The sequence below is a fragment of the Sparus aurata genome, chromosome 21, assembly GCF_900880675.1.
Source record: "Sparus aurata chromosome 21, fSpaAur1.1, whole genome shotgun sequence".
Classification (NCBI taxonomy): domain Eukaryota; kingdom Metazoa; phylum Chordata; class Actinopteri; order Spariformes; family Sparidae; genus Sparus; species Sparus aurata.
The window spans coordinates 11,835,947-11,862,218 of NC_044207.1; the positions used below are offsets into that span (position 1 = coordinate 11,835,947).

The following is a 26,272-nucleotide window of genomic DNA, read 5'->3' on the forward strand; positions in this document are numbered from 1 at the left end:
GTAGCCACTCTGAAAAGCGAGGTCATCTTTACCCCTGAAGCTACATTTACAACCATGCAGCCTTTTCATTCACAGCGTGTGTGGGGCAGAGGGCGAAGCTTTTTAAAAGTCCAGCTTCTCTTTGCCATTAAGAAAGCTCGTCTGACACACTTTCAGTATACAGTTATGATACACTGTTGGTTTACCAGTGTGTATCAGCGCTTACAGCCCTGCAGTAGAGTTGCGATCACGTCCACTAGAAGCTCTCGGATAAACATCGACTTATTCTTGTTGGGTAATTACAAAACAATACAGTCCAGTCAACAGCATTTAAACACAGAAGAATACAAAGACATGATGTTTAACTTTGACATTGACCTATATAGTATTTTATATAAGGTGCTTTTTTTTCACTAGTTATGTGTGACTGTGGATGGTTGTGCAGACAGAGTCACCACCAGAGGGCACCGGCAGCACATCCTCACTGCTGAGCTCACTGTAGATCCTGAGCTACACTCAGCAGCCAGTCTTCTCTTTGATATTTCTCTGCCCTCCATGTAAAGGTTATGAAACACTGTAACTAATGCTTCTGTTTCTCCATGAAATTGTGGCCTAGTGAGGCTGAACCACATCATACTCACAGGTGAATGACGGCCAAGAGACGGGGGGGAAATTATGGAAGGAGGAGCAAATGTGAACAGAGGAGTGTAGCAGAGAAGAGGGGGTGAGATGAAGAGATGCCAGAGGAGAAATGGAAAGAATAAAGGGGAAAAGGAGCAGATAGGAGACGAGTGTTTCACGCTGGAGAACAGCCAATTCTACGCACAGCTAGGGGCCAAACAAAGCCTTCTCCAGGATGATTAGGCAGAGAGGCAATAATGTCTCTCTGAGAGTGTGTGTCTGTCTGGGGGGGGGGGGGGGGCTACTGACATAAGAATATCAGAGTTGGATTATAGACAAAAATAAAATGTCTATCTTTGTTGAGTCCTGCATGTTGAAGAGCCACAGAGAAAACAGTTATGTGAACAATGTTTGTTTGATGTTTGTTCAAGAAGTCAGACTCCCTTTTTGCTTTAATAGACTTTATTAAAGATCTTTTTAGAGATGGTATGAGTCCGTTAAAGTGCCTACTGAAAACCTCCTGGGAAACGTCCCCTTACAGTTGGCTTAGTCAAAAAACCAGATTGGTCACACACAGGAGTCATTGGCCACGTACAATACACATATTACCTTAAATATGATTTATGTGATTGTGCCATTCACATATGGTCCCTAGATACCCTAAATACTTTGTTAACAGAAGTCTTATATAATACTGCCATAATACACATCCATTTACAATGGAAGAAAGAAAGGTGAACATTGTGCAAAGACACACACGGGAACTCTTTATATAAGATATTCCACTGAGCTCCCATAACACTGAGAATACAGTTAATATGTATTACAATTAATATATTATATTACAGTAAATGCATTAGGATTCAGACAGATACAACAATCCTTTCTTCCTTCCAGTCTCTAGAGGAGAGTACATTCTCACATCCTTGTGCTTCTCTCTAAAATAACAGACCGGCACACCTGCCACAGGATCATACAGACTTCATTCTTAATCTCATCAGAAGGCCAGTCAGTCGCCTCAAAACATTCAGTCAAAAGACTCACAATCACAGAAAGAAACACACTATAGAAATTGCATCGCAGTCGAGGGTCAATAGGTCACATTTTACAAACATCTATAATCTTAAAGAAGTTTTATATGAAGGACGATGGATTGCTCTGTTCCCGGTTCTCTTTCTTTGGCTGACAAAATCACTATAAATAAACTTTACTCAAATCTCTGTGATTACATGTACAAATGTATTACCATGTAATACTCATAAAGATACATTTACAGTAAAATACCTGAATCTGCAAACAGTGGAAATGCAATAAATATTTGTTCTTATATAATCAAATCTTAATATTCTAACAATGTTATAAACACGTATGAGCATCACATGATTGCATGAAACAGACAACGAGCCAGCGTCTTATTAGTTAAAAGTCGTCACAGACTCGGGATCACTGTGGACATTTTAAATCTTTATCTTAGACTTCTACGAGGGAAAATATTGCAGACTGTCGACCAGCAGCTGGAGGTTATCTAAAACCTCTCAGCTCAACACACTTGGTTCCTACGATGTGCACATTAGGTCATAATAAGCTTATTTTTATCATACTGCTAGCCTAAAATACATGACAGGATAAACTCCTGCACACACACACACACACACACACACACACACACACACACACACACACTGCTTCAGGGGCTCGGACACTGGTTTAGGACAAATAGGTCGGTGCACTGAGATTATATATATAATGTACAGCTGAAAGCACCACTTCAATTTTGTGTAGCAAATATATGATACAGCAGAGTCATTTTATGACAGTTTGTTATATTTTGATCTGTGCTTTTCTCCCTTTCAGTGTTTGAACACATACACTCCCACACACAGACACACACATACACACACACAGACATTAAGAGACAAACTACATCAGAACAGAAACTAGATAACACAAGCACACACACGTTACAAGATTCCACAGCACACACACACACACACATTAGAGCATGTTTGTCACACCTGGAGCCTTCAAATACTTAGTACTTCTATATTTTACCTAGAGGAGGAACAAGTTGGGACAAGCAAGTAAGAAACTTAAAGTCTCTCGCATTGCAAGTCTCTCTTTATTGGAGAAACAGTCAGAATGCTTCAAACGCCGACTGGCTTCAAAGAGTCTAAAACATGTCCTATCATTTTTCTGTCTGCAGCATTGTGAATGTTTCACCTTATTGGCTTTCGCCTTGGAAATACAACAGATAAAGACTGGAGGTCGGCCATCTGGCCACTAGAGCAGCGATGAGGGTCTACAGGTCGTTACCCATCCTCTCAATCTCATCAATGAGGAAGTCGATATCAGACTGGGTGGCTGCAGGGTTGGAGACAACCATACGGAAGAAGTTGACTTTATTGCCCTGAGGCTGGTAGCCCACCATGGTCGTCCCCGACTCCATCATCATGGCCTTGATCTTTGGAGCCACCTGGTGGAGCCACAAAAATGATGAATTAGAGCCGCATTCCTGGACAGAGTCTCAAGTAGCTAGTGTTCATGAAAACATCATTCATCGTGTGAAGATAAATAGGGTCTGAGCATGAAAGCCGATCAATCATTCAAACTCATTACATTTTTTGTTTAATGTTTTTCAAACAGGGACAGTGAGAAATCAATTTATTGCACCAGAATAGCTGAAAGCTCATTCCTATCTGGGAACAGGTAACCAGTGTTGCGCAAGCTGAGAAACTAAAAGAAGCGTCTCACCCTGTGGAGTTTTTCCCGCCGCTCATCACCGTCGGGCATGCCTCTCAGGCTGGGTGGGATGTACCAGAAGCAAACATTGGTGTGCTGAGGCTGCAGAAAGAAAAAAAAGTTAATACACACATACACGCACACACTTCAGGAACTAACTTGTTTTACACTGAACGAAAAGAAACTGTAGAAAGATGAGGAAAGACAGCAAGAGAAATACTGCGACAAAGAAGAGATACCAATTTTAGTAAATATACTTTTTACTGTTAATCAATTATGGCCGCAAGATCCGATTGTTTTACAATCAGTCAGAAATGACATCTTTACATTACTTCTTTTATCCAACCAACAGTCAAAAACCCAAAGAGCCTTTATTTAATGTCATACATGGCAAAGAAAAGCAGCAAATATTCACATTTAAGATCCTAAAACCAGCCAATATTTGAAAAACATGTCTGAAATGATAAACCTAATATCAAAAAAGCTTGCAACTAATTTCCATTAGTTTGACTAATCGATCAATCGACAAGTCAAAGACTAAATACACTACAAATAAAGTAGAATAATTTTTTTGTTGTTTAACCAACCAAAAATGCTTTTCTGTCTTGCCAGTATTGCTTATTGAAACACTCCTAAGTGTTTGAAACAACAATGCTAGAATGCAAAATTAGAGAAGCTCACCACTCCATCAAACACCATCTCATATCCCTCCCTGTTCTTGATCTTGTTGTAAAGGTACTGAGACAGGTCCAGACACTTGTCAATGTGCTGCTCAAACCCTATGGTGCCCTGCAGGGACAAAAAAGATGGTAAGGCAATAATTACAATAAAAAGCAAAACTCATAAAGCTACAGCATCTGCTACGATAACAACGTGACAATTCCATGACTAGATGTATATGTCTCCCTCAGTCTCACCTTGGCCTTCCACATGAGCCAGAACTTAAAGATGTCAACGTGTCGGCCACACTGGATTGCTTTGTCCCCTGTGTCATAGGTGACATCGTACTGTTTGTCTGGTTGGAACAGGTAGCCGGCACACATGGAGTTACAGCCTGCCATGATTCCCTACAGACACACATAAAGAACACACTGTTAACCTACCTCCTGCTCAAAGCATACCAGCACGATGGCACACAATCACAGACTTCTTATGAAAGGTAACATTAATGTGTATCATAGTCATTTTCAAAAAGAATGTCCTGCCATAACAACAAGTGTTCAAAAGGGTAAATATGTTGAATTGTGTGTGTGTGTGTTTCCTTTACCTTCTCTCTGACCAGGATTGCAGAGCACTGTAGAGGCACGCCCATCATCTTGTGCGGGTTCCATGTGACAGAGTTTGCCCTGCAAAGTTTAATATATGTCTTAATGTACTGAGGTTGTTTCACTAAAGACTTTTTTAAATTAACAATTCACAGCACTCCCATGTTCTTACCTCTCCACTCCACTGAGCTTATGGCGATGCTTCCTGGACATCAGAAGTCCGCCACCCCACGCTCCCTGAGGAGACACCCGTTTTATTGAAGGGTATGCAGGCAAGGACAGAGTATTACTACTGCTATCATCAAGATACAACAGTGATTATTCCAATGTCTACTACTCACATCAACATGGAGCCACAAGTTGTACTTCTCACAGATATCAGCGATCTCATTGATTGGGTCAAATGCACCGTACACTGTCGAACCAGCAGTGGCATTTACAAACAATGGCACATAACCCTATAGAGACAGCACACATGACAGTTAGAGGGGAAAAGGTTTGCTAAAGCCTGGGAAAAAACAAAACATCAAACAAACTAACTAAAAGAAAGAAAAAGGAACTGTGACACTGACCTTCTGTTTAGCATCAATGATCTTGGCCTCCAGATCTGCAGGAATGACTCTCCCTCTGAAAAAGCATCATATTATCATCACATAACATGTCACACACATTGTAGACAGTATTTTACACATTTATTATATTAACAGTGGCTTTACATTATCAATATGAGTTCCCCACCTCTCATCTGTGCTCAGCAGGATCACATTCTCAGAACCAAAGCCGAGAGCAGCTCCAGCCTTCTTTATGGAGTAGTGGCTCTATAGGGACACACATGTAACATATATATAATATGTTCACAGGAGAGTGGAGATGTTATAAGCTAATTGCTGCATAACCTTTTGCTTGACTTTTCTCATGTTGTCAACTGGGCAATGTTTTATGGACAAAATTAGATGTGATAAAAAACATTTCCTGCTGATTATTACTGGACTTCTTCGATGGCCTCAATCTACAGCCACTGAAGCGTAGCGTCTGCTTTATTAGAACATTTAAAATGGTGTGTGCTTGTGCGTGCGTGCGCGCGCGTGTGTGTGTGTGTGTGTATTCATGGTCACGTACATGTTCAGATGTGAAGAGGACCAGTCGAGGAGCAGCAGACATGCCCTTGGTCTTGACCTCTGGGAAATACTTGTAACGTGCGATCATCACACTGTACATGTTGGAGATAGCGCCGCCTGTTGAGGAGAGACACACACATCAGCACCTTGAACAGCAGCCATCACACACCTACGGTAGTGCATGACTCTCTTACTGTGATATCATAACAATTCATTTGACTTTCAATTTATGGGTATTTTTCATCATCAAACACAAAATAACATTACTTTCACAATTTATTGGTATATCATGAAAATAATTGTCAAAATAATGTGGAAAAGAGCCTAAAATTATGTCTTTGAGTTGATTTTTTTGTTCAAACGGTTCAAACCAAAATAATTTTATTATAAGATCATAAATGACAGAAAAAGCAACATATCTTCACATTTAAGAAGCTGGAACCATCACATGTTTGACATTTTTGCTTGCCTGAAAGGATTGATCAATTATCAAAATAGTTGACAACTAATTTTCTTTCGATCAATTAATTGACAAATGGTTGCAGCTCTGTATATCGATGCTGTCATTCATCGACTAACCTGGTGAAAAGAGCCCATCCCCCTCGCCATCGGGCCAACCAATCATCTCTCTCATTTTCTTCAGAGTCAGCTGCTCCATTAACACAAACACTGGAGCAATCTCATAGGTGAACCTGTCAATCATATCACAAAAGTATCATCACTGTAAAGGTTGAGTCATTAACATCTGCTTCATGAGCAGAAAGAAAAAAAGAAGATTCTTATGCACACACACGCAAATCAAAAAGACCAAATTTACACACATACACACACAGTCATTGGTTTTTCATTAGCGTCACTATAATTCCATCCACAGAGCACAAACTGGAGCTTGTGCTGACTGCGCTAATTAAAAAGTGTCTGATAGGAGCCGGGCAGCAAACATTCATATTCAAATGCTCTCTAAAATCACTCAGTAGTTTAATTAAAGCACACAAAGCTCTGATGGTTATCTGTCAATCCTGCCAATCTCAGCAGCGGCTCTGAATGGGGCTGATTTGACGGCTGATGGGACGTGAATGTGTGTATGTGTGTGTGAGAGGAAGAAAGACAGGCAGAGAGGGTGTTTTAAGGAGATAACAGCCTTGACCCCAAAATTGAGAAATAGAGGAAAGCACCATTATTGTGAATTTCATTCTTTCATTGAAAGAAAGAGAAAGATTAAAAGACAAAAAAATAATATCCACAACAAAAGAAGAATTGTCAGAGCGATGAGAGAAAGAAGGCGTTTTTTTGAAAAATACTGGATGTGTCTGTGACCTCTCTGTCGGCTAGCAGAAGATAAAACGACCAGGAGCTCCATGGACACATAAAAGAGCTAAACTCTTAGAGAAGCTAAAGTACGTAAAGTATGTCATGAAACTCTTACAGTGAGACTGATGCATTTGCTTTTGTTGCTAACTGAGAGGCCATCTCAGTGCCTCCCACACAAACCCTTAGGACTGATCCCTGTTTACCCTGCTTTTAATGAGGCCAGTTACACAACAGTCCTCAGCTCCCATCATCAACCACCACCAGGACCATCTAAAACAACAATAACATTATCTCCCCTCCTCTTCGATTCCTCTCTGTAGGTATCTAAACGAGGGCTGAAGCATTTCGTAACTTGGGGGGAGAGGAGGAGAGATAAAGGCTGAAAGGAGAGGGGGCTGTGTGGAAACAAAGCACTGAAGGAAACTGTGACAGAGAACAACAAAGGAAAAGGAGGGGATGATGTGGAAGCAGAGCAAGGAAAGCCTGCAGAAAAGAAACAGAACATGAAGGCAGAAAATAACAGAAAGGAGAAGAGAGTGAAGGCCTGGTCGAGGATAGATAGACACCGAAAAACAGAAAGATGGACAAAGAGGGGATGAAAAGACATTTTTCTTGTGTAATTGTTCTTGTTGAGGGCTCACCCACAGGATGGGTTTGATTGGAACATTAACTTGTAACCATTACACCAGATTGTGACTGTTGGGCCATTAACAGCTACTGCTATGGATGAAATCACAAAGAAGAATAAAGGTCTCATTTTGTATCCTCTCCCTGACCTAAATTCAGAAATATGGTGTCCTTTGATATATTGGAGTTATGATTCACATATGGAACACAAAATGCCTAATATACTGGATGTGACACTTTCATTTCATCTTAAAATCTACCGCAACCGCAGCAGAAAGAGAACAAAGCCAGTGCATCTTTTTAAAATTCTCATTCTCTCTGTGAGTCATTTCACGCTGTAATGACAATAATGGTGATCATTATCACAATCAGAGCCAATCATTGGTCTTTTCAGGGTGAAAATTACCCCTCAGTCACCTGCCTGTCTCCGGGGACGGCCCCTAAATGCCCTTATTATCGTCATCAAGGGCACTCAATGTGCGTGAGTCTGTGTTTGAACGTGTGTGTGTGTCTATGTGACTAACCCTGTGACCCCCTACCACACTCCCCTCTCAGCCCCTCAAAGGAGCACTGAGTCAGTCTGTATCCACAGGGACAATAGAGCCAGAATGAGCACTCCGCAGGGAGCTGAAGCAGCCAGTTTCCACAGTGTGACAGGGTTTTCTGTGCAGCCGGAGGACATTGTGTGTCAGTGTGGGGCCCAGCTGGCCTATCTGCTAAGACCAGCTCTCAATGAGCCTGCAGTCAATGGACTGGAAACCCTAGCTGCTGTATCTGGGACAGCCAGAGCTGGTGTGTGTGTGTGTGTGTGTATGCGTGTGTGTGTGTCATTATGAAAGTGTGCGCGAGTGTGTGAATTCAATGGCCCCATCTCTTGGGGCATTCTTCCAACCGGGAGATGAGATGGGAAAGTTTTTCCTAAGAGGGAGTGGTTTCCTGAGCTAATGTTTTGAGAAATTGGGTAAATTAAGTGTCTCAATTTTCCTTTGGCTTGTGGTTTATTATCCTTGCATTGATCTTTTCTTTAGCAGCCAGTCTAGGAGAAATGATAGAGGCCAGAATAGTTAGAGAATGCTGAATGCTGAATTAGTGTATATGGGCGGTGCATATCTGCCTCTGCCCCCCACTTTCCTCGTGTGGTCATTTGGCACTGGGCAGGTCCTGCTGTGTCTGCAGCTTTATGTCAGTTTGTACAATGACACTCTGAAATATCACATGTCTCCACATCAATGTCTGACAGATTTGTTGTACTTAGATGTCTAAGTGAGAGTAGAGTTGATCTGAAAAAAATTGATGATATATTGTACATTTTTTTCAAGCAAAAATACCAAGATTTGTTGCTTTTCTTTGTCTAATGTGAAAGTTAACTGAGTATTATAGGTTGTGGTATGTTGGTCACCCCCCCCCCCCCCCAAAAAGAAACCCAAAAAAAACCCAAGACATTTGACAATCTTACTTCAGGTCTTTTGGATATTTTAAAGATTAAATAATAATCAGTAAATTGAGAAAAATATCTGACAGATTGAATGTTAAAGTTGTAGCCCTACATTTTCTTTTCTGGTCTTAATACTGTAAGCATGGCTGTGAAAATATATTTTGTAGATTTCCATTGAGCATAAGGCTCAAAATCATTTTTTAAGGAATTCTTTCTTAATCCAACAGTTAATCATCTTAAACAAATTCATTTATCCTCCACTGAAAATGAATTGACAGAGCTGTCAGTACTATGCTTGTTAACTTCCAGCAAAGACATGTATGTCTGTGTGTGCAAGTGTCTGTATTAAATATTTTGATATTGTACAGCAGTATTTGTACAACGTTCCTCATTCTGTTCCAGTGAGTGACTTTTAGTTTATTTACAACACGTGTGTGTTTGATTTCATGTGTGTGTCTGTGTTGAGGGTGTGAGATATGGATGAGGTTCATGCCCTCTATCAGACTGGGCCACCATGTAACTGTGACCCAAGATCAATATGCAATTTAACCACCCCTGGGGCTGAGCTGCCTCCGATATACAGTACAGCACAGTGGCAGCCTGCCGTCTGTCAATACAAAGTCTCTACAGGACAAACCAAACACTTTATATAACTGCCCTCAGAGGCTGCTGTGACCGATCGTGGAGCAGGCTGAGGGGTAAACCATAAGCAGTTCCACCGAGACTTCATAATGATGGCTGGCGGCTCTTTCCAGTGGCCTACAAACTGGAAATTCCAGCTGTCCTGCTGTAACACATAGAGGTGTTTCCCCTGTATGTGCCATGCACGCAAGAGAGAAGTATACTGTGTGACTTACATGTTGGTGTTAGCAGTGGAGGTGAGCCACTCTCCAGCCAGACCGATGATGTCAAGACCAGAGGACAGCTGGTTGAAGAATCGTGGGTGACCTAAACATAGAAAAATATACACAATAATGTTTATGGCATTCAAATTAACAGGGCTTCACTGCATCTATGAGGGAATCATCTGTAATATAAAAAGAATGCAGTGTGTGCTTTGTCCTGAGTGGGAATAAGCTTTATTTATGTCAGGCTAAAACTGTTTTTTTCTACATCAGATTGTGAAAAAAATGAAACAAAACAAAGAAAGAGTTAGTTGTTTAAATGTTCACAGTCATACAGATTTTATTTTGTAGTCCGCTGGTCAGCCATGAAACCTAAGGGACCTGACATAGCACTGTTCAGTGTACCACAATTACTCTGGTAACAAGGCAAAATGACAGCCATTTAGACTCTAAGGTGCTTGCACACACAGTCACCATCAACAGGCCTGGAGCCTGAATGCAGTCATGGATATACAGTAAGCACATTGTGGAGATGGTGCTGTACGCCTCACATAATAAGTACATGAGTCATATTAAGCTACTTCAAAAAAACTACTATTGTGGGTATTTTAAACAAACTGACAGTGCTGCTTAGGAAGGAGAAGAGAGAAAAGATCAGTTTTCTATTTCAGCACCGTGGACAGCTCCTCCTGTGGGACTTTCAGCCATAGAAATGTCACGAAAGAAAAAAAAAAACCCACACCAGATCTCCAGATAAAAACTGGTGTTGAGCTGTAGACACAGTAGACCCTGCATGATATATGATACCCACGGGACAGGTTACGCGTTGTCGTTTTTAACAGCTTGAAACAGCCCGTGTTAGGATCCCCTCAGGCAACACTCGCTTTAATAAGTCGTGGGAAAAGAAAAGCGATGTCAACTGAATTACCAAGGGGGCCATAAATAAGGCAGTCATCCTGATAGGTTGTACACTACCTGGCAAACAAGATTTTTCTCTAATGGTTTATGTTTAATTCACCTCTGTACAGTAAAACTGCCAATATTAATTTACATGAAATTCAAAAATGGGCATGTGTTTTTAGCAATATTTTAAGATACTCTCAGAGATGGTAAAGTATCATAAAATCATATTATTAAAGCACTAATATTACAATATGCTTTGAGTAATAATGTACTGTATATGGCTGTATGTTTGGCCTGCAGATTTAAAAAATACCTATTTCGAGCTGACAAGGTACAAGGTTACTTGCGTTTTATCCACACACGTTCAGTATCCTTTCGCTATTTAAAGTAACTATGCCAACCTATGAATTATTCAAAAGGCCTCAGATGAAGCCAGCTCATTAAATCATATTTCCATGTCATATTAGGTGACCTTGAAGGTGTCCTGGCCTGCCTACCTGTCCGGACGCCATACTTGAGCGTGTCCCTGCAGTCCACCAGGATCTGCTCCAGGGACTCAGGCTGGTCGGACAGCTCCAGGTTGAAGCCTTCCATACCCTCCAGGAGCTGGTGAGGGTGGTGGAAGTCCAGCACCTTGGTGGAGCGGTCGAAAGTCTTCTTGACGTAGTTGGTGAGTATGTCGACCATCTCCAGCAAGAACTGTATGGTGGGCTCCTCTCCATTTTTGGCTGGCAGCAAGTCTAGGAAGAGAACAGTGGTGGGAATTTAGATTTACCATGTTAATTTAGCTCTGCTTTTAGAGTCTTAGACACGACTTTATTAATCCCTTTGGGAGGTTCCCTTGGGGAAATTTTAGTGAAAGGTCAAGGGAGTGTAGTTTTACCTTTTTATTGTAGCCCCTCCATTAGAGAAGGGTCTTTGAAATTTGAATTCACCCCATTTTCCACGCTAAGAGCTAGTTAATGTTAGCCTCTATGTGTGCTCATTGCACATTAAACTGAGCAGCCTTCAGAAAACCTCGGTCACTTCGACATTCATGTCCAAATTTTAAGTCCCATTTTTCTGTTGGTGACCTATGTCTAATAAGTCATTATTGTGGTCATATTTTTTTGTACTTAGGCTAACAATGCTAACGTTACTAAAGCCAGAATAATCACACGTATAACTGCATCGTAGCTCACATTTTGGCTAACAGGCCGTGAGGTGACAAACACATTGACTCCTCCCACATCCTCACAGGTGACGGGCTGCTCACTGTACACCTTACACAACTAGGCTAAGTTACATCAGAATAATTGCATCAAATACGGGTTAACATTTTAAATAACAAAAACCAGTCTTAGGTGAGAAATACCTAGCTAACCCACAGCCTCGAACACTTTGCCTCTAAAAAGTTGACTTTAATGGAGTGAAAGAAAAAAACGCCTGTCGTCGCCTACATTATCTAACATAAAGATAACAAGCAACAGTCACGAATGGTCAGCAGCTTCTCTTGTTACCTGTGAGGCCCTTTACAGCTTTATTTCAACAGAGGCCTTCAGTCGATTTTATTCCTACTAATGAGACTGAGACTAATGTGACCCCAGCAGCTCCAGTGAAGGAGCTCTGTCAAGGACTGAGGTGCTTTCAGGGAGCAGTGTTTTTTATGTGTCGGGTGAGTGGGTGGCGCTCACCTCTGGCGAACAGGTTGGAGAAGTCGGTCTCGGTGAGGCGGAAGCGCGCGTCCCTGTCGCTGTTGTCGCACGAGAGCAGGTTCTTCTGCCCCGCGAGCCTCCCCTTGTCGTCCAGGCTGTTGTTCTTCTGCAGGAACCCTAGGGTGTTACACGGCGGGGGGCAGGAGTTATCACCAAACATCTCCATCCCAGACACACCAGGAGAAACACCAAATTAAAAGATAATAAAAATAGGTTGTAAAAATAAAAAAAAAAGAATAATTAATTACTCAGTGGTATTTATTCCACAAATATACTCGTGGGAGCAGCGTTTGGAAAATGTGTTGATGCTCTGAATGCTCTCATCAGAAATGCTTTTCTGGTGGAGGCCAAAACTATATATGCCACATATGTGCGCTAACCACAAGGAGGGAACACCAGCATCCCCGTGTGTGTGTGTTTGTGTGTATGTGCGCGCGCCCGCCCCGCCCTGTGACATCACACTCCGGGTTAGGAAGCACCCAGAGGTACCCGGCCATGATCGGCTCAGTGGGCAGGACAGCCCGCGGTGATGACCCATGCAGCCGATAAACACACATCCTGTAAAGAGGGGTTAATGAAGGAGCCCCAGCGCCCTGAGGCGGTCTGCCCCCGCAGATCATCAGTGATTCCCCCTCCATGATTGGTCCGTGTTCTTCATACAGGCCCTCTGTATCTGTGTGGGCCTGATTGTGCGCAAATGACGTGAAAGTAACGCACCCTTGTTTTATGTAATGGTATAAAATACTGTCTCTGATATTTTTCAGTGGAAACTCGATAATGGCTTGCCTCATTAAATCGTAAATTACATACTTGGAAATCAATTAATATGATCACCGCATACCCCATATAGCAATGTGTCCAGTCAATTTCCATTAAAGTCCATTAAAATGTCATTTAGACCAACCAAAATCAAACTTATTCGATCTCAATTGATTTTTGTTTGTTTGCTCTAACATACAGGCCACAAAATGATCCTGTGTATGGACCAGGTCTACATGGCGTTCACTTCCCTTTGCTCAGCTGTGAGAAAAACACATTTCAAATACTGTGATTTCTTTTGAATCACTGAAAAAAAAAAATACAATTAACACACTGACCTTAAACGACAACATAATTACATACGGTTTTGCTTTGTGTATATGCCACCTTTCTCGCTTCAAACAGTGTTCTGGGGGGCCTTATTTTCAGCTTGCTTTTTCAAGGATGGAAAAATAAATATTTTTGAGTTCGTAGTGTTATCTCATTAATATTATAAATACGATCTTCGTCTCCAGAACATAGTGCCTCTTTAGCACACCTTCCCTGAAGCATCATGTCAGCTTTTCTAGGCTGTCAAAGGAAGGAGAAATTGTATTCCTTGTTTTCACGAAATATTTTTTTATGGCAGATGAAAACTATCCTTTATTTAGAGGTTGATTTAAGGTTCGCTCAGAGTTTTATAACATACATCTCCAGGCCTGTCTGGAGGATTTTTTCTCTTGGTGGTGAAATGGAAGAGACGGGGGGGATCAGGGGCGGTCGGGGGGCTCTCATCAACAGACCTAAAGGCTAATGTCTACTGACCTTTAGAAGATGGAAACACACTGTGGCAGTCGAGGATGGCCCTGCTCTAACAGCCCTTATCATGGCCTATCTCAGGCCTCCAAATGGATTCAGTTATTTAAAAAAAAAAAAAAAAAGAAGAAGAATAACCATCCAGTGACAAAAATAAATAAAGGAGTAAAGGTAAAAATGCACATCCCCAGTGGAATATCATGGAGACATGTCACAGTACATTCACGTCCCTCACCAAATGTCGTTTTTATCAAAATGTAAAAACGAATAAATATTTATATGTAGGCTATATAAAGCATGTTTAAAGGAGTCAAAGATTTCGTGTGCCCAGGAAAAAAACTTACCACAGATCTTCATCCCCAGTTTCCGCGTGCATCCGTGCATCCACGCGTATTCGTAGGCTAAAACAGAATGAACGTTTGAGTCTGAGGCCGCGGAGACAGCGAGGATGAGCGGAGGATGGACAGAGAAAGCTGGTGGAGAGCACATGTGAGCACAGTGGAAGCGTGATGCGGACGGGCGGCATCTTGGCCAGGTGTGTGAATCTGAACACTAAATAGGTATATTTTCACATGTAGGGGAATTTAATTTATGAGCTACGTTTTTTTTTTTGGCTCAATGTGAGCTGGTGTTTTTTTTGTTTTTTTGCCTCTGTTGACCGAGGATTTATCCACTATTTATTTATTTATTTATTTATTTACCACAGCACCCACCGACCGTAAGGGGGGATGAGTCTTATAACATTTCCGATTTAAGTTCAATCAATAGGCACCGACATTGGCCCCGCACTCCGGCTCACACACCCAGCCAAGGGGCGGACTGGAATTAACGCCCGTGAAATGAGCTCACGGAGGAGGGCAGAAATTAATTGAGTGAAACACAGTGTGTGACTGGAGCGAGCTGGTAATGTCTGTGGCCAGGAAGTCTGTGGCCGGCTTGATGCAAAAAACTTACAGTGTAGTGCGTCTCATACACACACACACACACACACACCATGCACACACACCTACTCAGAGCTACACACAGAGACCCCGAGCGTGGACATGCGTGAGCGGAGATGGAGCAGAAGCCAGAGGGGGATAGAAAAATGCAAGAGCGCAGTGCGAGTGTGTAGCCTACCTGATGGAAAAGTTTTCAAAACAAAAACCAAGTATTTAAATTTACTGAAGCAATTTTATTCCGAGAGAGACAAAGAGAAACAGCCCGAGGCGCTGAGGGGCCAAGGCACACACAAACACACACGCGCGCGCGCGCGCGCGCAGACAGACGCGCGCGCACAGACACTACAAGCCGCCGGGCGTGAGATGGAGCGTGGCAGAGAGATAATGGCAACATCCAGCAGCAGTACACGAGCAAGTCAGACAAAACAAACATCTTCCTTTTTTTTAAAATGGGATTTTCTCCCAAACAATGGTCACATCTCTGATAGCTCTGATGTTTTTAGTATAAAATTATGGGCCATAAATAAAAGGCTTTGAAATTAGTTCATTCGATAAAGAAAAGAAGAATGTGGACACGCACTGTACTCTGGTCCTCAGATTATTTCCTTTCACATTCGGCCGCAGACAAAAACAAACCTGTAATTATTTCCCCCGCCTCGCCCTGCAGATGGCTGCTCAAGTGCACTATAATGGGGTCGATTTTGTACATGCAACAAAGCCATAAAATGATTAATAAACCAGGAGGTTAATGTATGGCGAATTAGGTTCAGACACTTTTTTACTTAACGTAAAATATTCGCAGTAAAATGTTTCTCCAGAGCGGCTCATGTATTCAGCCTCCAGTCGTGAGGGCCTGAAGCACCGTCGGGATCGAGATAAGATCAATTATGACAGAAATAAATCACTTTGAATTTTTTAAAAAGGGGGGGGGGGGGGGCGTTTGGGTGGGGTACATTTTTGCGAAAATTGCCGAAATCATTTAAAAACCAGGATCGAATCCAGATAACTGACGCGTTGTTGAAAGAAAATAAGGGGGAATATACAAATCAGTGATATATATTAGACAGGAAAATGCACAGGATATTTATTTAAAAAAAATAAATAAACGATATCAATAAATGCCTCTCAGTGCCTTAACGGCGCGTTATCTCCGCGCCGGGTCCACTGCTCTGTGCGCGCCGCCGATCCTCCAGCAGCGACAGGCAGCTGTGATGGCTCTGTTTTTAACCGGAATGATTAACGACGGAGCCCACACAGCAAATGGCCCGGCGAGACTCGCTTTTATCAGACAGGGAAGGAGGGGAGAGAGAGGGGCAGGGAGGCAGACAGAGGTGTGCGGGGGGTGAGCTGAGTCCAAGGCTTTAGCGTTGGCACACCAGATCGCACTGCGTAAGTGTCTTTGAGCAAGGCACCGAGTCCCCGTCTGTTTTTTCGTAACGCTCCGGAGAGAGAGAGAGACCGTCTTAACTAGAATTGAGCCCCGGGGATCGATCTGCGTCATTATCAGAGAGAGGAGAGTGTGGAGGACATACTTGTGGACGGTGGTCTTAGATTGTCGGAGTTGGGGTCCTGCTCCCCGCCGGTGGCTCTCGGTTCAGACGTGGCCATCAGTCCTCTGTTATCTGATCTCCAGCTGGGGAATAATTCAACTGCAAACAAAACGGTCCAGGGTTAGTGGAGTGGCCAGCTCGGCTCATCCAGTGCACACATAAAACAAATATCCCTAAAAGGTAGGGCTGAATTTGATCTTTAAAAAAAAAAAAAAAAAAAAAAAAAAGATATCCAGTGTGCTTCGCCGGGAACGATTTATTCCCGAAGGACAGCAGGGCGTGCTGTGAATCAAGCGCGCAATTTGGAGAGAATTGCGCACGACGCACGAGTAGTACTCACATCAGGATGAATAGTTATGCCCGTGTGGGTACATTCATTTTTTGGGAGACAGCCTTTCATAATTTTTGCATTCAATTACAGGAACACCGGGTTGACATTAACGTGCAGAACACGGAGCCAGTGGCAAGGATGGGATTTAAAAGTTGTTATCAAGGACATGAGAAATAGCTCGTTGGAGCAGAATGGTGATATCAGTCTCGGGCACAGAACCGGCACCAGAACCATTACAATCTTTATGTCTGTGATATTGAAGATATTTCTACGGAATGAAAACAAGAACATTAGGGAAAGAAAAGAGCCGTTCAGCCGGCCGCGGTTAAGATGACACATCAGACAAATTAAATAGATAGCAGATAACTCTAATTTCCACATACATAACCTACGTCATCCACCTATTGACTCAGCAATCGACATTTCAATTAAGTTGCGCTTTGAACAAGCACATCCCAAAACCACCATCACTCAATGTCATCCTGTCACGAGCGACAGACTGAACAACTAATGAAGCCCTTCTGTCACACATCTGCACGCTCGACGGGGAAAAGACCCCCAAAAAACATCGTATTTGTTTATCATTATTAATATTATTATTATTATGATTTTCCTCCCCGAAACAACTCCGACGTTATGATTTCAGAATAAGAGCCGTGTGTCTGTGAGTAAAATATGAAGCCTACCAGTACACGAAGGGAGCCGATGAGAATGAAAGGCGGAGGCGTCTTACCGGCTCACGGGCGCACAGGTTGTCGAGTCCACAGAAAACTATAAACTAGATGTTACAATTGCCACCCAGAGGCGCGACAAGGAGCAGTCCAGCAGCGGCGATGGCGGAATACCAACAGAGCGCACTAATAAAATCCCATCCAGCGGCGCGCAACTGACCCTTTCTACCTCAAGAATGTTTTTTTTTTTTCTTCTTCTTTTTTAATTCGTTATTTATATCTCAGGCTCCGGCTGCCCATTGGTCTCTTCACGCAGGCATGAGTCACAGTCGTGCCTCCCTCTGACGACTAAAGAAGCTTCCCTGAGTGCTTCTGACAGCCACAATCCACTTTAAGAAGCCTAAAAAAGCAAAAGGAAAAACACCAGTGACGTATCCCCACCCCTCTCTGTGTCACTCTGCGTGGTGTGTGTGTGTGTGTGTGTGTGTGTGTGTGTGTTTGTGTGTGTGTCTCCAGGTGTGGGTGGGTATCACTGGGTGGAAGATGGAGACCTGAATGTGAAATGTATGGATTGCTTGGATTGACCTTGGGATGACAAACACAGCTGTTTTATGGGTTTTGGTGACAGATACACATTTAGACTTGATCCATCTCATCTTCAATGGACCTGTGGAAGCTCTGCGAGGAGCTTTTCATGGCACCCATCAGGGTATTTATTCCAGGATAAAGACAGTTCTTATAAAAGCCCCGAGTGATGGAGGGAGCAGCGTGCACGTCCATAATCCATCCATCCATCTTCCCCTGTACTGAATGTAATGTTCACTTTCATGCATGCATCATAATTTCTGACACGCACCCTTTTTATAACCTTGACATGGACAATAACACTGGGACATCACAGGGAATCCATCCTTGCGGGCGTTGACACAGTGTCCTCCTCGCCCAGATCCTCGTGCCCGTGTCCTGGTCCACTGAATGGAGAGAGAGCAGCCATTATGTTCATTCACTCACTGCAAAATATACAGCCTTTATCAGACGGCGCCCATACTTTCTCCTTTCACAAGTCACGCATAGAGACGACTCATAAAGAGAAGCTCTGCCATGTGATAATAATTCAAAATACGGTGGCTGATAGCCCTCCACCAGGATGGATTAGCTGTGTGTGTGTGAGAGAGAGAAAAGAGGGTGTGTGACCTTGAAAGTGATGATCCAGTGGTCACATAGAGAAGCAGAGTATCACAGAAAAACATGTGCCCATCCTCATTCATAAAAATAAAGCTTTTCAATGGTGCTGTTTGCACTGAAATGTAGATTTGTAGACACTGTGAAGTTGTAGAGTAGTAATTCAAACTCCCAATTTTAATTTAAATTTAAATACAATATTAATGAAGTAATGATACAAACTCAGAAATGTTTATCTTTTCCATGACTGATTAAAGAAGCTGTTCTCAGAGGAAAACAAGGTGCCCAGATCATTGTCGAAGCTAGAAAATGGTGGCAGGGTCCACCACATATAAACAAAGTGAAACAGTATGAGTGTTGTCCTTTAAGGTCAGTTTATTTATTCAGTCATGAAAACAAAGACAGTTTGTTTAGGCATTAAAATCGATCAATTTTATAATAAGAGTTACCAATCAATGACGATCTTTCTCTTCTGACTGAAATTGCCTCCCAAAAACAACAAATTCCAACTTTAATCAACTTGTTATTTGTCAAATAAAAAAGTGTAATTTCATTACTTCCTGTAATGAAACTGTGCTTTCTAACACTTTCTGTCAGGTTCAGTTTGGCCAGTTGTGACAATCTTTGCTCCATACGGTACTTTTATAGGTATTTCAAACAAATTTCAATTATATTAGCCAAAATTACGAATTAAAGGTTCAATATGTGCTACTTTTAGTCTAAAATATTAAAGCTGCTGTGATTGTAGTGGCAGTTCAGGCCCAATCAGCTGATAGGACTGCAAGCTGCACGGCTAACAGAGCTAACTAGCTAACAGCAGCTACAGTTAGCAGTTACACTGATAAAACGATGCCACCTATTTGTTTAGAGTACGAATTTGACAGGCGGCTAGCTCTTACAAACTGCACCATTAATGGGTTTCACTGTGAAGTTGTGTATTGTTTGCCGTTAAACCATTGCAGAAGAAAACAGCACAGCAAAGAATTAAATTACTTCCTATCTCTGAATCTTTTCATCTTCCTTCTGCAGGTCAACACATGCCTGGATTTATATCATGAGGTTTAGCTACATACTTTAATGACTACTTAGGCGCTGTCAAAATAGTTGAGATCCATTTACTCCTGTCTAATATAAATACCAGTATGTACACACACACGGAGAAAGTTGAGAGTCATACACTCCTGTCAGACACAAATACAAGAAAGGGACATTATACTTTGTCCTGAAATGATTCTGCAATATATCAAAACTTTACTTGCTGCACTGTGTTTGCCATAAATTCATTGGAAAGTGTTAAACCATTACATTAAAGGTGTGTTGAAATAGGAAGTGAAGAGGAAAGGGCAACACGGGGTGTCTGTGAAAAAGAGGAAGTGTTACACTCAAGGTTCTGTCTGTCATTCTGTCTCTGATGATCATTTTTGACTTAGTATTAACTTTGCAAAGTTAAAGGAGGTGTAAGGTGTAACCATGATGTATTGAAGTTTAGAGATCTAATGAAAATCAGTAAAGAAACAGTGTTGAGCTGAGGTCATGAGAAAGTGTTAAAGAACTGGTCAGGTCAACGTGAGGCCAAAAGGATGTGTCGAAATCTGATCACGCTTTGGGCACGGGCACAGACCGTGACCTAGGCATGTTGGATCATTATGAAATCGTCAGCCGTCATCAAGGGACTATTAGTCATTGAACGGAGAGATGGTGGGAAAATGTCCTAATAAGGACATAAAACCGTGCCACCGTCCAAAGCAAGAGAGAAGCGTTATGAAATCTTAATCAAGGGGTTATCAGCCAGTGAATGGAGAGATGCTGAAAACATGTCCTAATGACACAAAACCAAGCCAGTGTCCTAAGCAAGAGTGTATATAACCTGAGGAGCACGGACTAAAGTTCGTTCTTCCACTTGCTCAAGCCTTGAAGAAACACCTGAGACGGAGAATGTGAGCAGCCCAAACATCGCAGAAACGGATTAACCATTTTTGCCAACATGCTGTGGATTACAATTTGGATATTGGAGTACTTTTGTTCACGCTGCTGGCGTGAAGTTTGGACTTTGAGGAAGTTACGAGACCTCCGGCCGGGTTGGTGATTTGCCTCAAGGACTTGGAATTTCAGCAGGAAGGGAAAGGCAAGCCATTGGATAGACCTGACCCTCTCCATCTCACCTAAATTTAAGTATTTCTAACCAAGCCTCAGCTCTTTTAGATTAATTTATTTAAAGTATTGTGATTTATCAAGAAGTATTTTTGATAATGAGTGATAGTAATTGAAATAAGTAATGCGCTGTATGCTTTGCCCTTGCTAAAATCTATGCAATAAAACCTACATAATATAGTTAAAGTTAAAGTTGTGGACATTGATTTTATGTCTCTTTGATTTGAAGTAAAAGTCAGGTGTTAAGTGTGCATAATATCTTGAAGGTTCTTAAAGGTTACTCTAGCCTACCAAATTCAAACAGGCCCTTAGGGTTTACCAAAAGCCCTTAAAATCAAACCTAGCACCATACCAAGAGCCCAGATCATTTAGAGGAGAGCTGTCATTAACGGGCGTGGCTGTATCTGACTCAAGGGCTATTCATGTCAGGTGCCAGACCAGAGGAAGCAGGGTAGATGTTCGGATTCAGGCAGTTAGAAGCTAGGCGAGTCTCCTCATTACCAGCTTAAAATCCCTATTTAAAATTCCCACTTTTCAGCAACCTTTTATAGGTTATAGGGATCTAACCCTTTATAATGGAGAGCTGGTCGAGTACCTCCTGGACAGGGGTAGAGCTCGGGATCTAACAGCGCCTACAATGATTATTAGTTTCAAGGAAACAAGGCCATCAGCTTTGTCCACAGTAAATATTTTATTTGCAAGTGAGATATGAAAAAATACACAATTGTCACAGCAGCCACGAAATGCACAAAGACTTACTGTGCAAATAAGCTTTGAAAATGAAAATAAACACAAGATGCTGAGCACTCTTGACGGAGCCTAACGTTGCCTCTCCTGGATCGTTACAACATATCTAGGGGCAAATTTGAGATGGGGGGCACGGCTTGTGCCTGTTCGCTCGCTTTTCTTCTTCCTCATTTTCATCTGATGATGAGGAAGAGGAGCAAGATGAAGAGGAGCAGCTTGAGCTCTGAGATGACTCCTCATCACTTCCAGACTCATCATCATCATCATCATCATCATCCTCATCTTCTTCCTCAGTGCTCTGCTCTGCCTCTTGCTCTAAAGGAACAAAATCAATACACAAACTCACAGTGTGTTGTGTACTATGCAGCCGAGGTGTTTGTGTTTGCATAAAAAACGGGGCGACTCTCACCCTCCGACAGCTTCTTCTGGATCAGTGGGAGAAACTCGGAGGCCTCAGGGTTGTCTGGTTCATAGATGAGAACTGCAATGAGCAGAGAAGAGACACCATTGGCTGATTTATTGAGTGACAGGCAAACAGCTGATGGATGCAGGGTACGTACTCATCTGACACAGTTTGCTGGCCAGCTGGAAGTCTCCGTCCATCACAGCTCTGAGGAACTGAAACCAAACATCCTCATTTCAATGCCAACTTCTCCAATTTAATCTAAGTTCATCCAAGTTGACTCAAAGTAGAATTCTGAATAAATGTATGAAAAGGTTTTATGGATTTTGAACAAAACATCTAGAGTTGAAGCCTTTTCTCCAACAGAGCTGAGAGTGTGGAATCTCTCACGTTGATTGGTCACTTTACCTCAATTATCAGCTCCACTGGTGCCTTAAGTTCTTCATCCTCAACATCCTCCTCCTCGGTTCGTTCTTCGTTCGCCTCATATGTGGGAAGAGGCTCAGATGCTGGGGCAGCATGTGTTGCTCCTCCTGGCAAACCATTAACATCGTAATCATTATTGCCAATAACAATCACTCTTCAAGTCATGTCTCTTTACATCCCTTTCTCTTGCATTTTGAGTTTGTTCATCACCTGTTACAGCTGAGTCCAGAGGCAGTGCTTCTGGCAAGGCTTTCATTTTCAGCTCATCTTCAGGCGCCGCAGTCGACTGTGCTTGATCCTCAGCCCTGAAATCAGGTTTAAGATTTAAAAGCTGTGTGTCGGCGATATTCGTGATCACCTATTCTTTGAAGTATATGCACAGACCATGGTGTTCTGCTGATGGATTCCTTCGGTGAGCACTCTGAAGGAGAAACAGACATATACAGAATTTAACAAAGCCAGAGAACCCTCATATTTATAATTATTGATATTAGTATCTAAGCTCAAACTGTCAACTAAAAACAAACCTAATTAACAGTCAGGTGACATGAGGAATAATGACACAGATAGTAAAGAGCATCTGAACATTATAAAACAACTAGAGATGCACAACACTGGATTTTTGCCGACTGCCTTTACTGAAATATGCACATAGTTTTTCCACTTACCTGCTGCATCTTGTGATGATCATTATTGATTAATCTGATAATTATGTTCATGACTTAATCAATTATTCATTTAGCCTATAAAATGCCACAAAATTGGAAAAAATGCTCATCACCATGTTCCAGAGCCCAGAATGCCCTCAAATAGCTTCTTTGTCCAAAACCAAAAGACCCTTCGTTAACTGTCGTAAGTGACGAAGGAAAGAAGCAAATCTTCACATTTAAGCAGCATGAACCACTAAATGTTTCAGTTTTTTCCTTGAAAAAATGACTTAACTCTTTATCAATTATCAAACTAGTTGGCAATAAATTTACTTTAAATTGGCTAATTAACTGATCGATTAGTCGTTACTGCTTTAGCAGAAAACAAGTCTCTCCTGTGGGCGTAATTAACACATCATTACCAACTCTTGCTGTGATGGCCCACTGGCAGATGCAGACATAGAATGCTTTCCAAAATGAACAAATTCACTGAGAGAAATAAGAAAACTTTTTTGTCAGTGGTTCACACTGTGTTTGTCATTTTATCAGCCTGTCATATTGGCAGAAAGGTTCATTTTAATGCCTTTATTTTCCTGTTATATGCCTTTATATTATTGTGCATCTGTAAAAACAACACTAGTGCAGGTCCAGAAACAAGAGCAAATAAAACAAAATGCTGGCATGATTAATGGGTAAGATTTAAGAACTTACATTCCTCTGACACTGTCAAATATCATCAATTTACAGGATGGCATTCATTTTCCAGCAGTTATTTTGTGGTGAACGTTGCTGTTTACTTTTGATGGACCCGGCCTGTCTCGTCTAATTCTATCATGTAAGACACTTCTGGTCTGATTCATTACATCTCCTAGAATCACAGATTTAACAAGCATGCACATCGTCATTTAATCCATGTGTTTTTGGGGTTGATCAACAGCAATTCCAATTGAAAAAAGGTAATTATTTTTGTCTCATTATTCAACATTATTGAGGGTTTCATTGCATTATGGTCTACTGAGGTTGTTTTCCATGGTAAAAATTGTTATGTCTGTTTAGAAACATGTTTCCCCCTGTATATTTGTATGGAACACAACGTGAAATAGTGCTGATGAAATTAGTTTTCCCTCTATCATCACACATACCATCTGTATTCAGAACTGCACCTCTTGGACACCCAGACTTTTTCTTCTCCTGGTAAGAAACATTAACAATGACATAACTTTAAAGTAGTGAGGCAAAATGTGTTTGTGTTTCTTCGATTGTTGTCTATCTCGCTGTCTAATACCCACCTGTACAGAACAAGACAGTACTGGTAGGAGGATTCCTGCTGGATGCAAAAAGTAAATAAAAGTCTAAAAAATACAACAAGGGCATTGTGTCTTATGATAGAAATATATATTTGCTAAGATGGGACTTTTCTCACCAAAAAAACTTTTTTCCCCACTCTGTCTGGAACATAATCAGAGTGTGAGGCTGAGCTAACCATCAAAGGCAAACTATGACATGATTTACACAAGCAAAGGGTCGGACCCAAATTAAAACGATTCATCAGTCTTAAAACACAATGATTAGGTCTGGATATGATGTTTTGTACACAGATGTAAAGTCTCTTACCATTTGGTTTGCTTTTCTCAGCAGGAGTAGATGTGACCTCTACTGTCAACTTCATTCAAGTAGAGAGATGAAAATTATAATTAGGACACATACAGTTGCAACGCACAGGCACTGACAATGTGTGAACAACTTCAGTCACCCAGGATTATAACAAACAACTCCAGAAGTGGCAACACTAAGTATTACCAAAGTAATCCATGAAAAATAGATTGAGGTAACATGATTCTTTAGTGATTACCTGTTTCTTTGAACCAGTGGAAGATTTTCCCAAACACTGTAACCTGGTCATCAAAACACAACAGTGAAATAATGTAAGGCCTTGTTACTGATTGTGAATCAGTGAGCATGGATTATGAAATCCTGATTTGACAATTTTTCCATGTGGACTTCAGCAGTGATGTAAAAGGTATCCAAAACTCATACTTGAGTAAAAGTAATGATGCTGGCTTAAATGATGGTTAAAAGTGAAAATCACCTCAATATCACTTGAATAAAGGTCTTATATTAAATGTACTTCAGTATAAAAAGTAAAAGTAAATGATGAATACTTTTAAAGGTATTATAAACCTTGTATGTATATACTGTTTGCTATGGGCTGACCAATTTCTAATTTTTATGATTTTCAGAATCAGTGTCAATGTTTTTTTTTTTTTATCAGATTGTCAATACAATAATAATAACAACAACAACAACAACAACAACACTAAAACAAACAAAAAACAAAAAAATGAAGAGTTAAATGTACAATATTACCCTGCAAAGTGTAGTGGATTGAAGTGTAAGGCAACTTTAAATGTACTACATTCCATCACTGTACTTTAGTGTGTTTTACGTTAGTGTCCTTATATTGTTAGGTATCCCTTTATGAATATTTGAGGCTAAAGATATTTTGAACAAGAGTTTATGTATGTATGTACTACTAAATAAGACCTGCTAAAGCAGTCATGGTAATGAAAAAAATCCCCGTCATTGCGTTGTTAAGCTAGCTACGTGTCTTAAATTAGCAACAAGCTAACGTTGCACAACGATCTGTAAGCAGTCATCTAACTGTGTTTTGTGAGCTAGTTAGTGCTAAAATATCTATTGGTAGACAGCTAACTGTTGCTCACCTGCTCATGGAGGAAGATGAAGCGACTCCAACTTTAGGTAGTAATAAATGACGGAAGTGTTGAAACTTTCCTATGAAGATAATAAAGTTGTCTAGTATTGTAGCTACTAGCTGTTAGCTGTCAGACGGTGGTCGTGACGCTACAGGCCAGCAAACATTCGTTACTATAGCAACGGAGCAGCGCCGAGTCAATGCTGCCTTCAGGTGCTGCTGGAAATTCTGCAAAATTAAAAAAATATGCAGACCAGAGACAGTTTAATTTCGTTCCATAACTTTTGGAGTGAGGAACCAAGTCTGCCTTTGATTTGGAGTAGCTAATCGTGTGTTTCGGTTTGTTATATGGACTGTTAAAGGTTTCAATAGCCCATTGTACAGGTCTTATAAAACATGTACTTGTTTATTATATGGTG

The 26,272-nt window shown here is 41.4% G+C and overlaps 2 protein-coding genes across 8 annotated transcripts; both read right to left on the reverse strand.

The window, feature by feature from the left end:
• Positions 1 to 1,044: 1,044 nt before the first annotated feature.
• Positions 1,045 to 18,015, reverse strand: LOC115572595 (glutamate decarboxylase 1-like). 3 transcript variants are annotated; one of them, XM_030402851.1, is made up of 17 exons: positions 17,600 to 18,015; positions 16,565 to 16,681; positions 14,436 to 14,492; positions 12,517 to 12,654; positions 11,341 to 11,583; positions 9,953 to 10,043; positions 6,302 to 6,414; positions 5,724 to 5,839; positions 5,343 to 5,422; positions 5,177 to 5,231; positions 4,946 to 5,062; positions 4,777 to 4,841; positions 4,607 to 4,685; positions 4,257 to 4,406; positions 4,021 to 4,128; positions 3,352 to 3,441; positions 1,045 to 3,073 (listed from the first exon to the last, which is right to left on the reverse strand). In XM_030402851.1, exons 2-17 carry the CDS (start codon positions 16,638 to 16,640, stop codon positions 2,900 to 2,902), a joined length of 1,752 nt encoding a protein of 583 aa, XP_030258711.1. In that variant the 5' UTR covers positions 16,641 to 16,681; positions 17,600 to 18,015; the 3' UTR covers positions 1,045 to 2,899. The 3 variants fall into 3 exon arrangements, with proteins under 3 accessions (XP_030258711.1, XP_030258710.1, XP_030258712.1); XM_030402850.1 differs by having other exon boundaries at positions 17,647 to 18,014; XM_030402852.1 differs by lacking the exon at positions 14,436 to 14,492 and having other exon boundaries at positions 17,647 to 18,015.
• Positions 18,016 to 21,584: 3,569 nt separating this feature from the next.
• On the reverse strand, positions 21,585 to 26,019 carry erich2 (glutamate-rich 2). 5 transcript variants are annotated; one of them, XM_030402125.1, is made up of 12 exons: positions 25,864 to 26,019; positions 24,993 to 25,035; positions 24,755 to 24,803; positions 24,564 to 24,585; positions 24,430 to 24,464; positions 24,283 to 24,331; positions 22,878 to 22,914; positions 22,704 to 22,798; positions 22,476 to 22,600; positions 22,225 to 22,282; positions 22,074 to 22,145; positions 21,585 to 21,979 (listed from the first exon to the last, which is right to left on the reverse strand). In XM_030402125.1, the coding sequence occupies exons 3-12, from the start codon at positions 24,755 to 24,757 to the stop codon at positions 21,771 to 21,773; spliced, it is 705 nt and encodes a 234-aa protein (XP_030257985.1). In that variant the 5' UTR covers positions 24,758 to 24,803; positions 24,993 to 25,035; positions 25,864 to 26,019; the 3' UTR covers positions 21,585 to 21,770. The 5 variants fall into 5 exon arrangements, with proteins under 5 accessions (XP_030257985.1, XP_030257984.1, XP_030257982.1 ...); XM_030402124.1 differs by having other exon boundaries at positions 24,430 to 24,467; XM_030402122.1 differs by having other exon boundaries at positions 22,074 to 22,127; positions 24,430 to 24,492; positions 24,564 to 24,589.
• Between the last annotated feature and the right edge of the window lie 253 nt (positions 26,020 to 26,272).

Bases quoted from the DNA above. Each gene is read 5' to 3' on its own strand.
- LOC115572595 (XM_030402851.1), bottom strand. From the start codon at position 16,640: ATGGCCACGTCTGAACCGAGAGCCACCGGCGGGGAGCAGGACCCCAAC. The intron at 5,840-6,301 runs GTTAGTCGATGA...TCTCCTCAACAG, and splicing joins GGATGGGCTCTTTTCACCAG to GCGGCGCTATCTCCAACATG. The intron at 3,074-3,351 runs GTGAGACGCTTC...TGGCTCCACCAG, and splicing joins GGCGGGAAAAACTCCACAGG to GTGGCTCCAAAGATCAAGGC.
- erich2 (XM_030402121.1), bottom strand. The intron at 24,332-24,429 runs GTGGGTATTAGA...GTTTCTTACCAG, and splicing joins TACTGTCTTGTTCTGTACAG to GAGAAGAAAAAGTCTGGGTG. The intron at 22,146-22,224 runs GTACGTACCCTG...TGCTCATTGCAG, and splicing joins CAGCAAACTGTGTCAGATGA to TTCTCATCTATGAACCAGAC.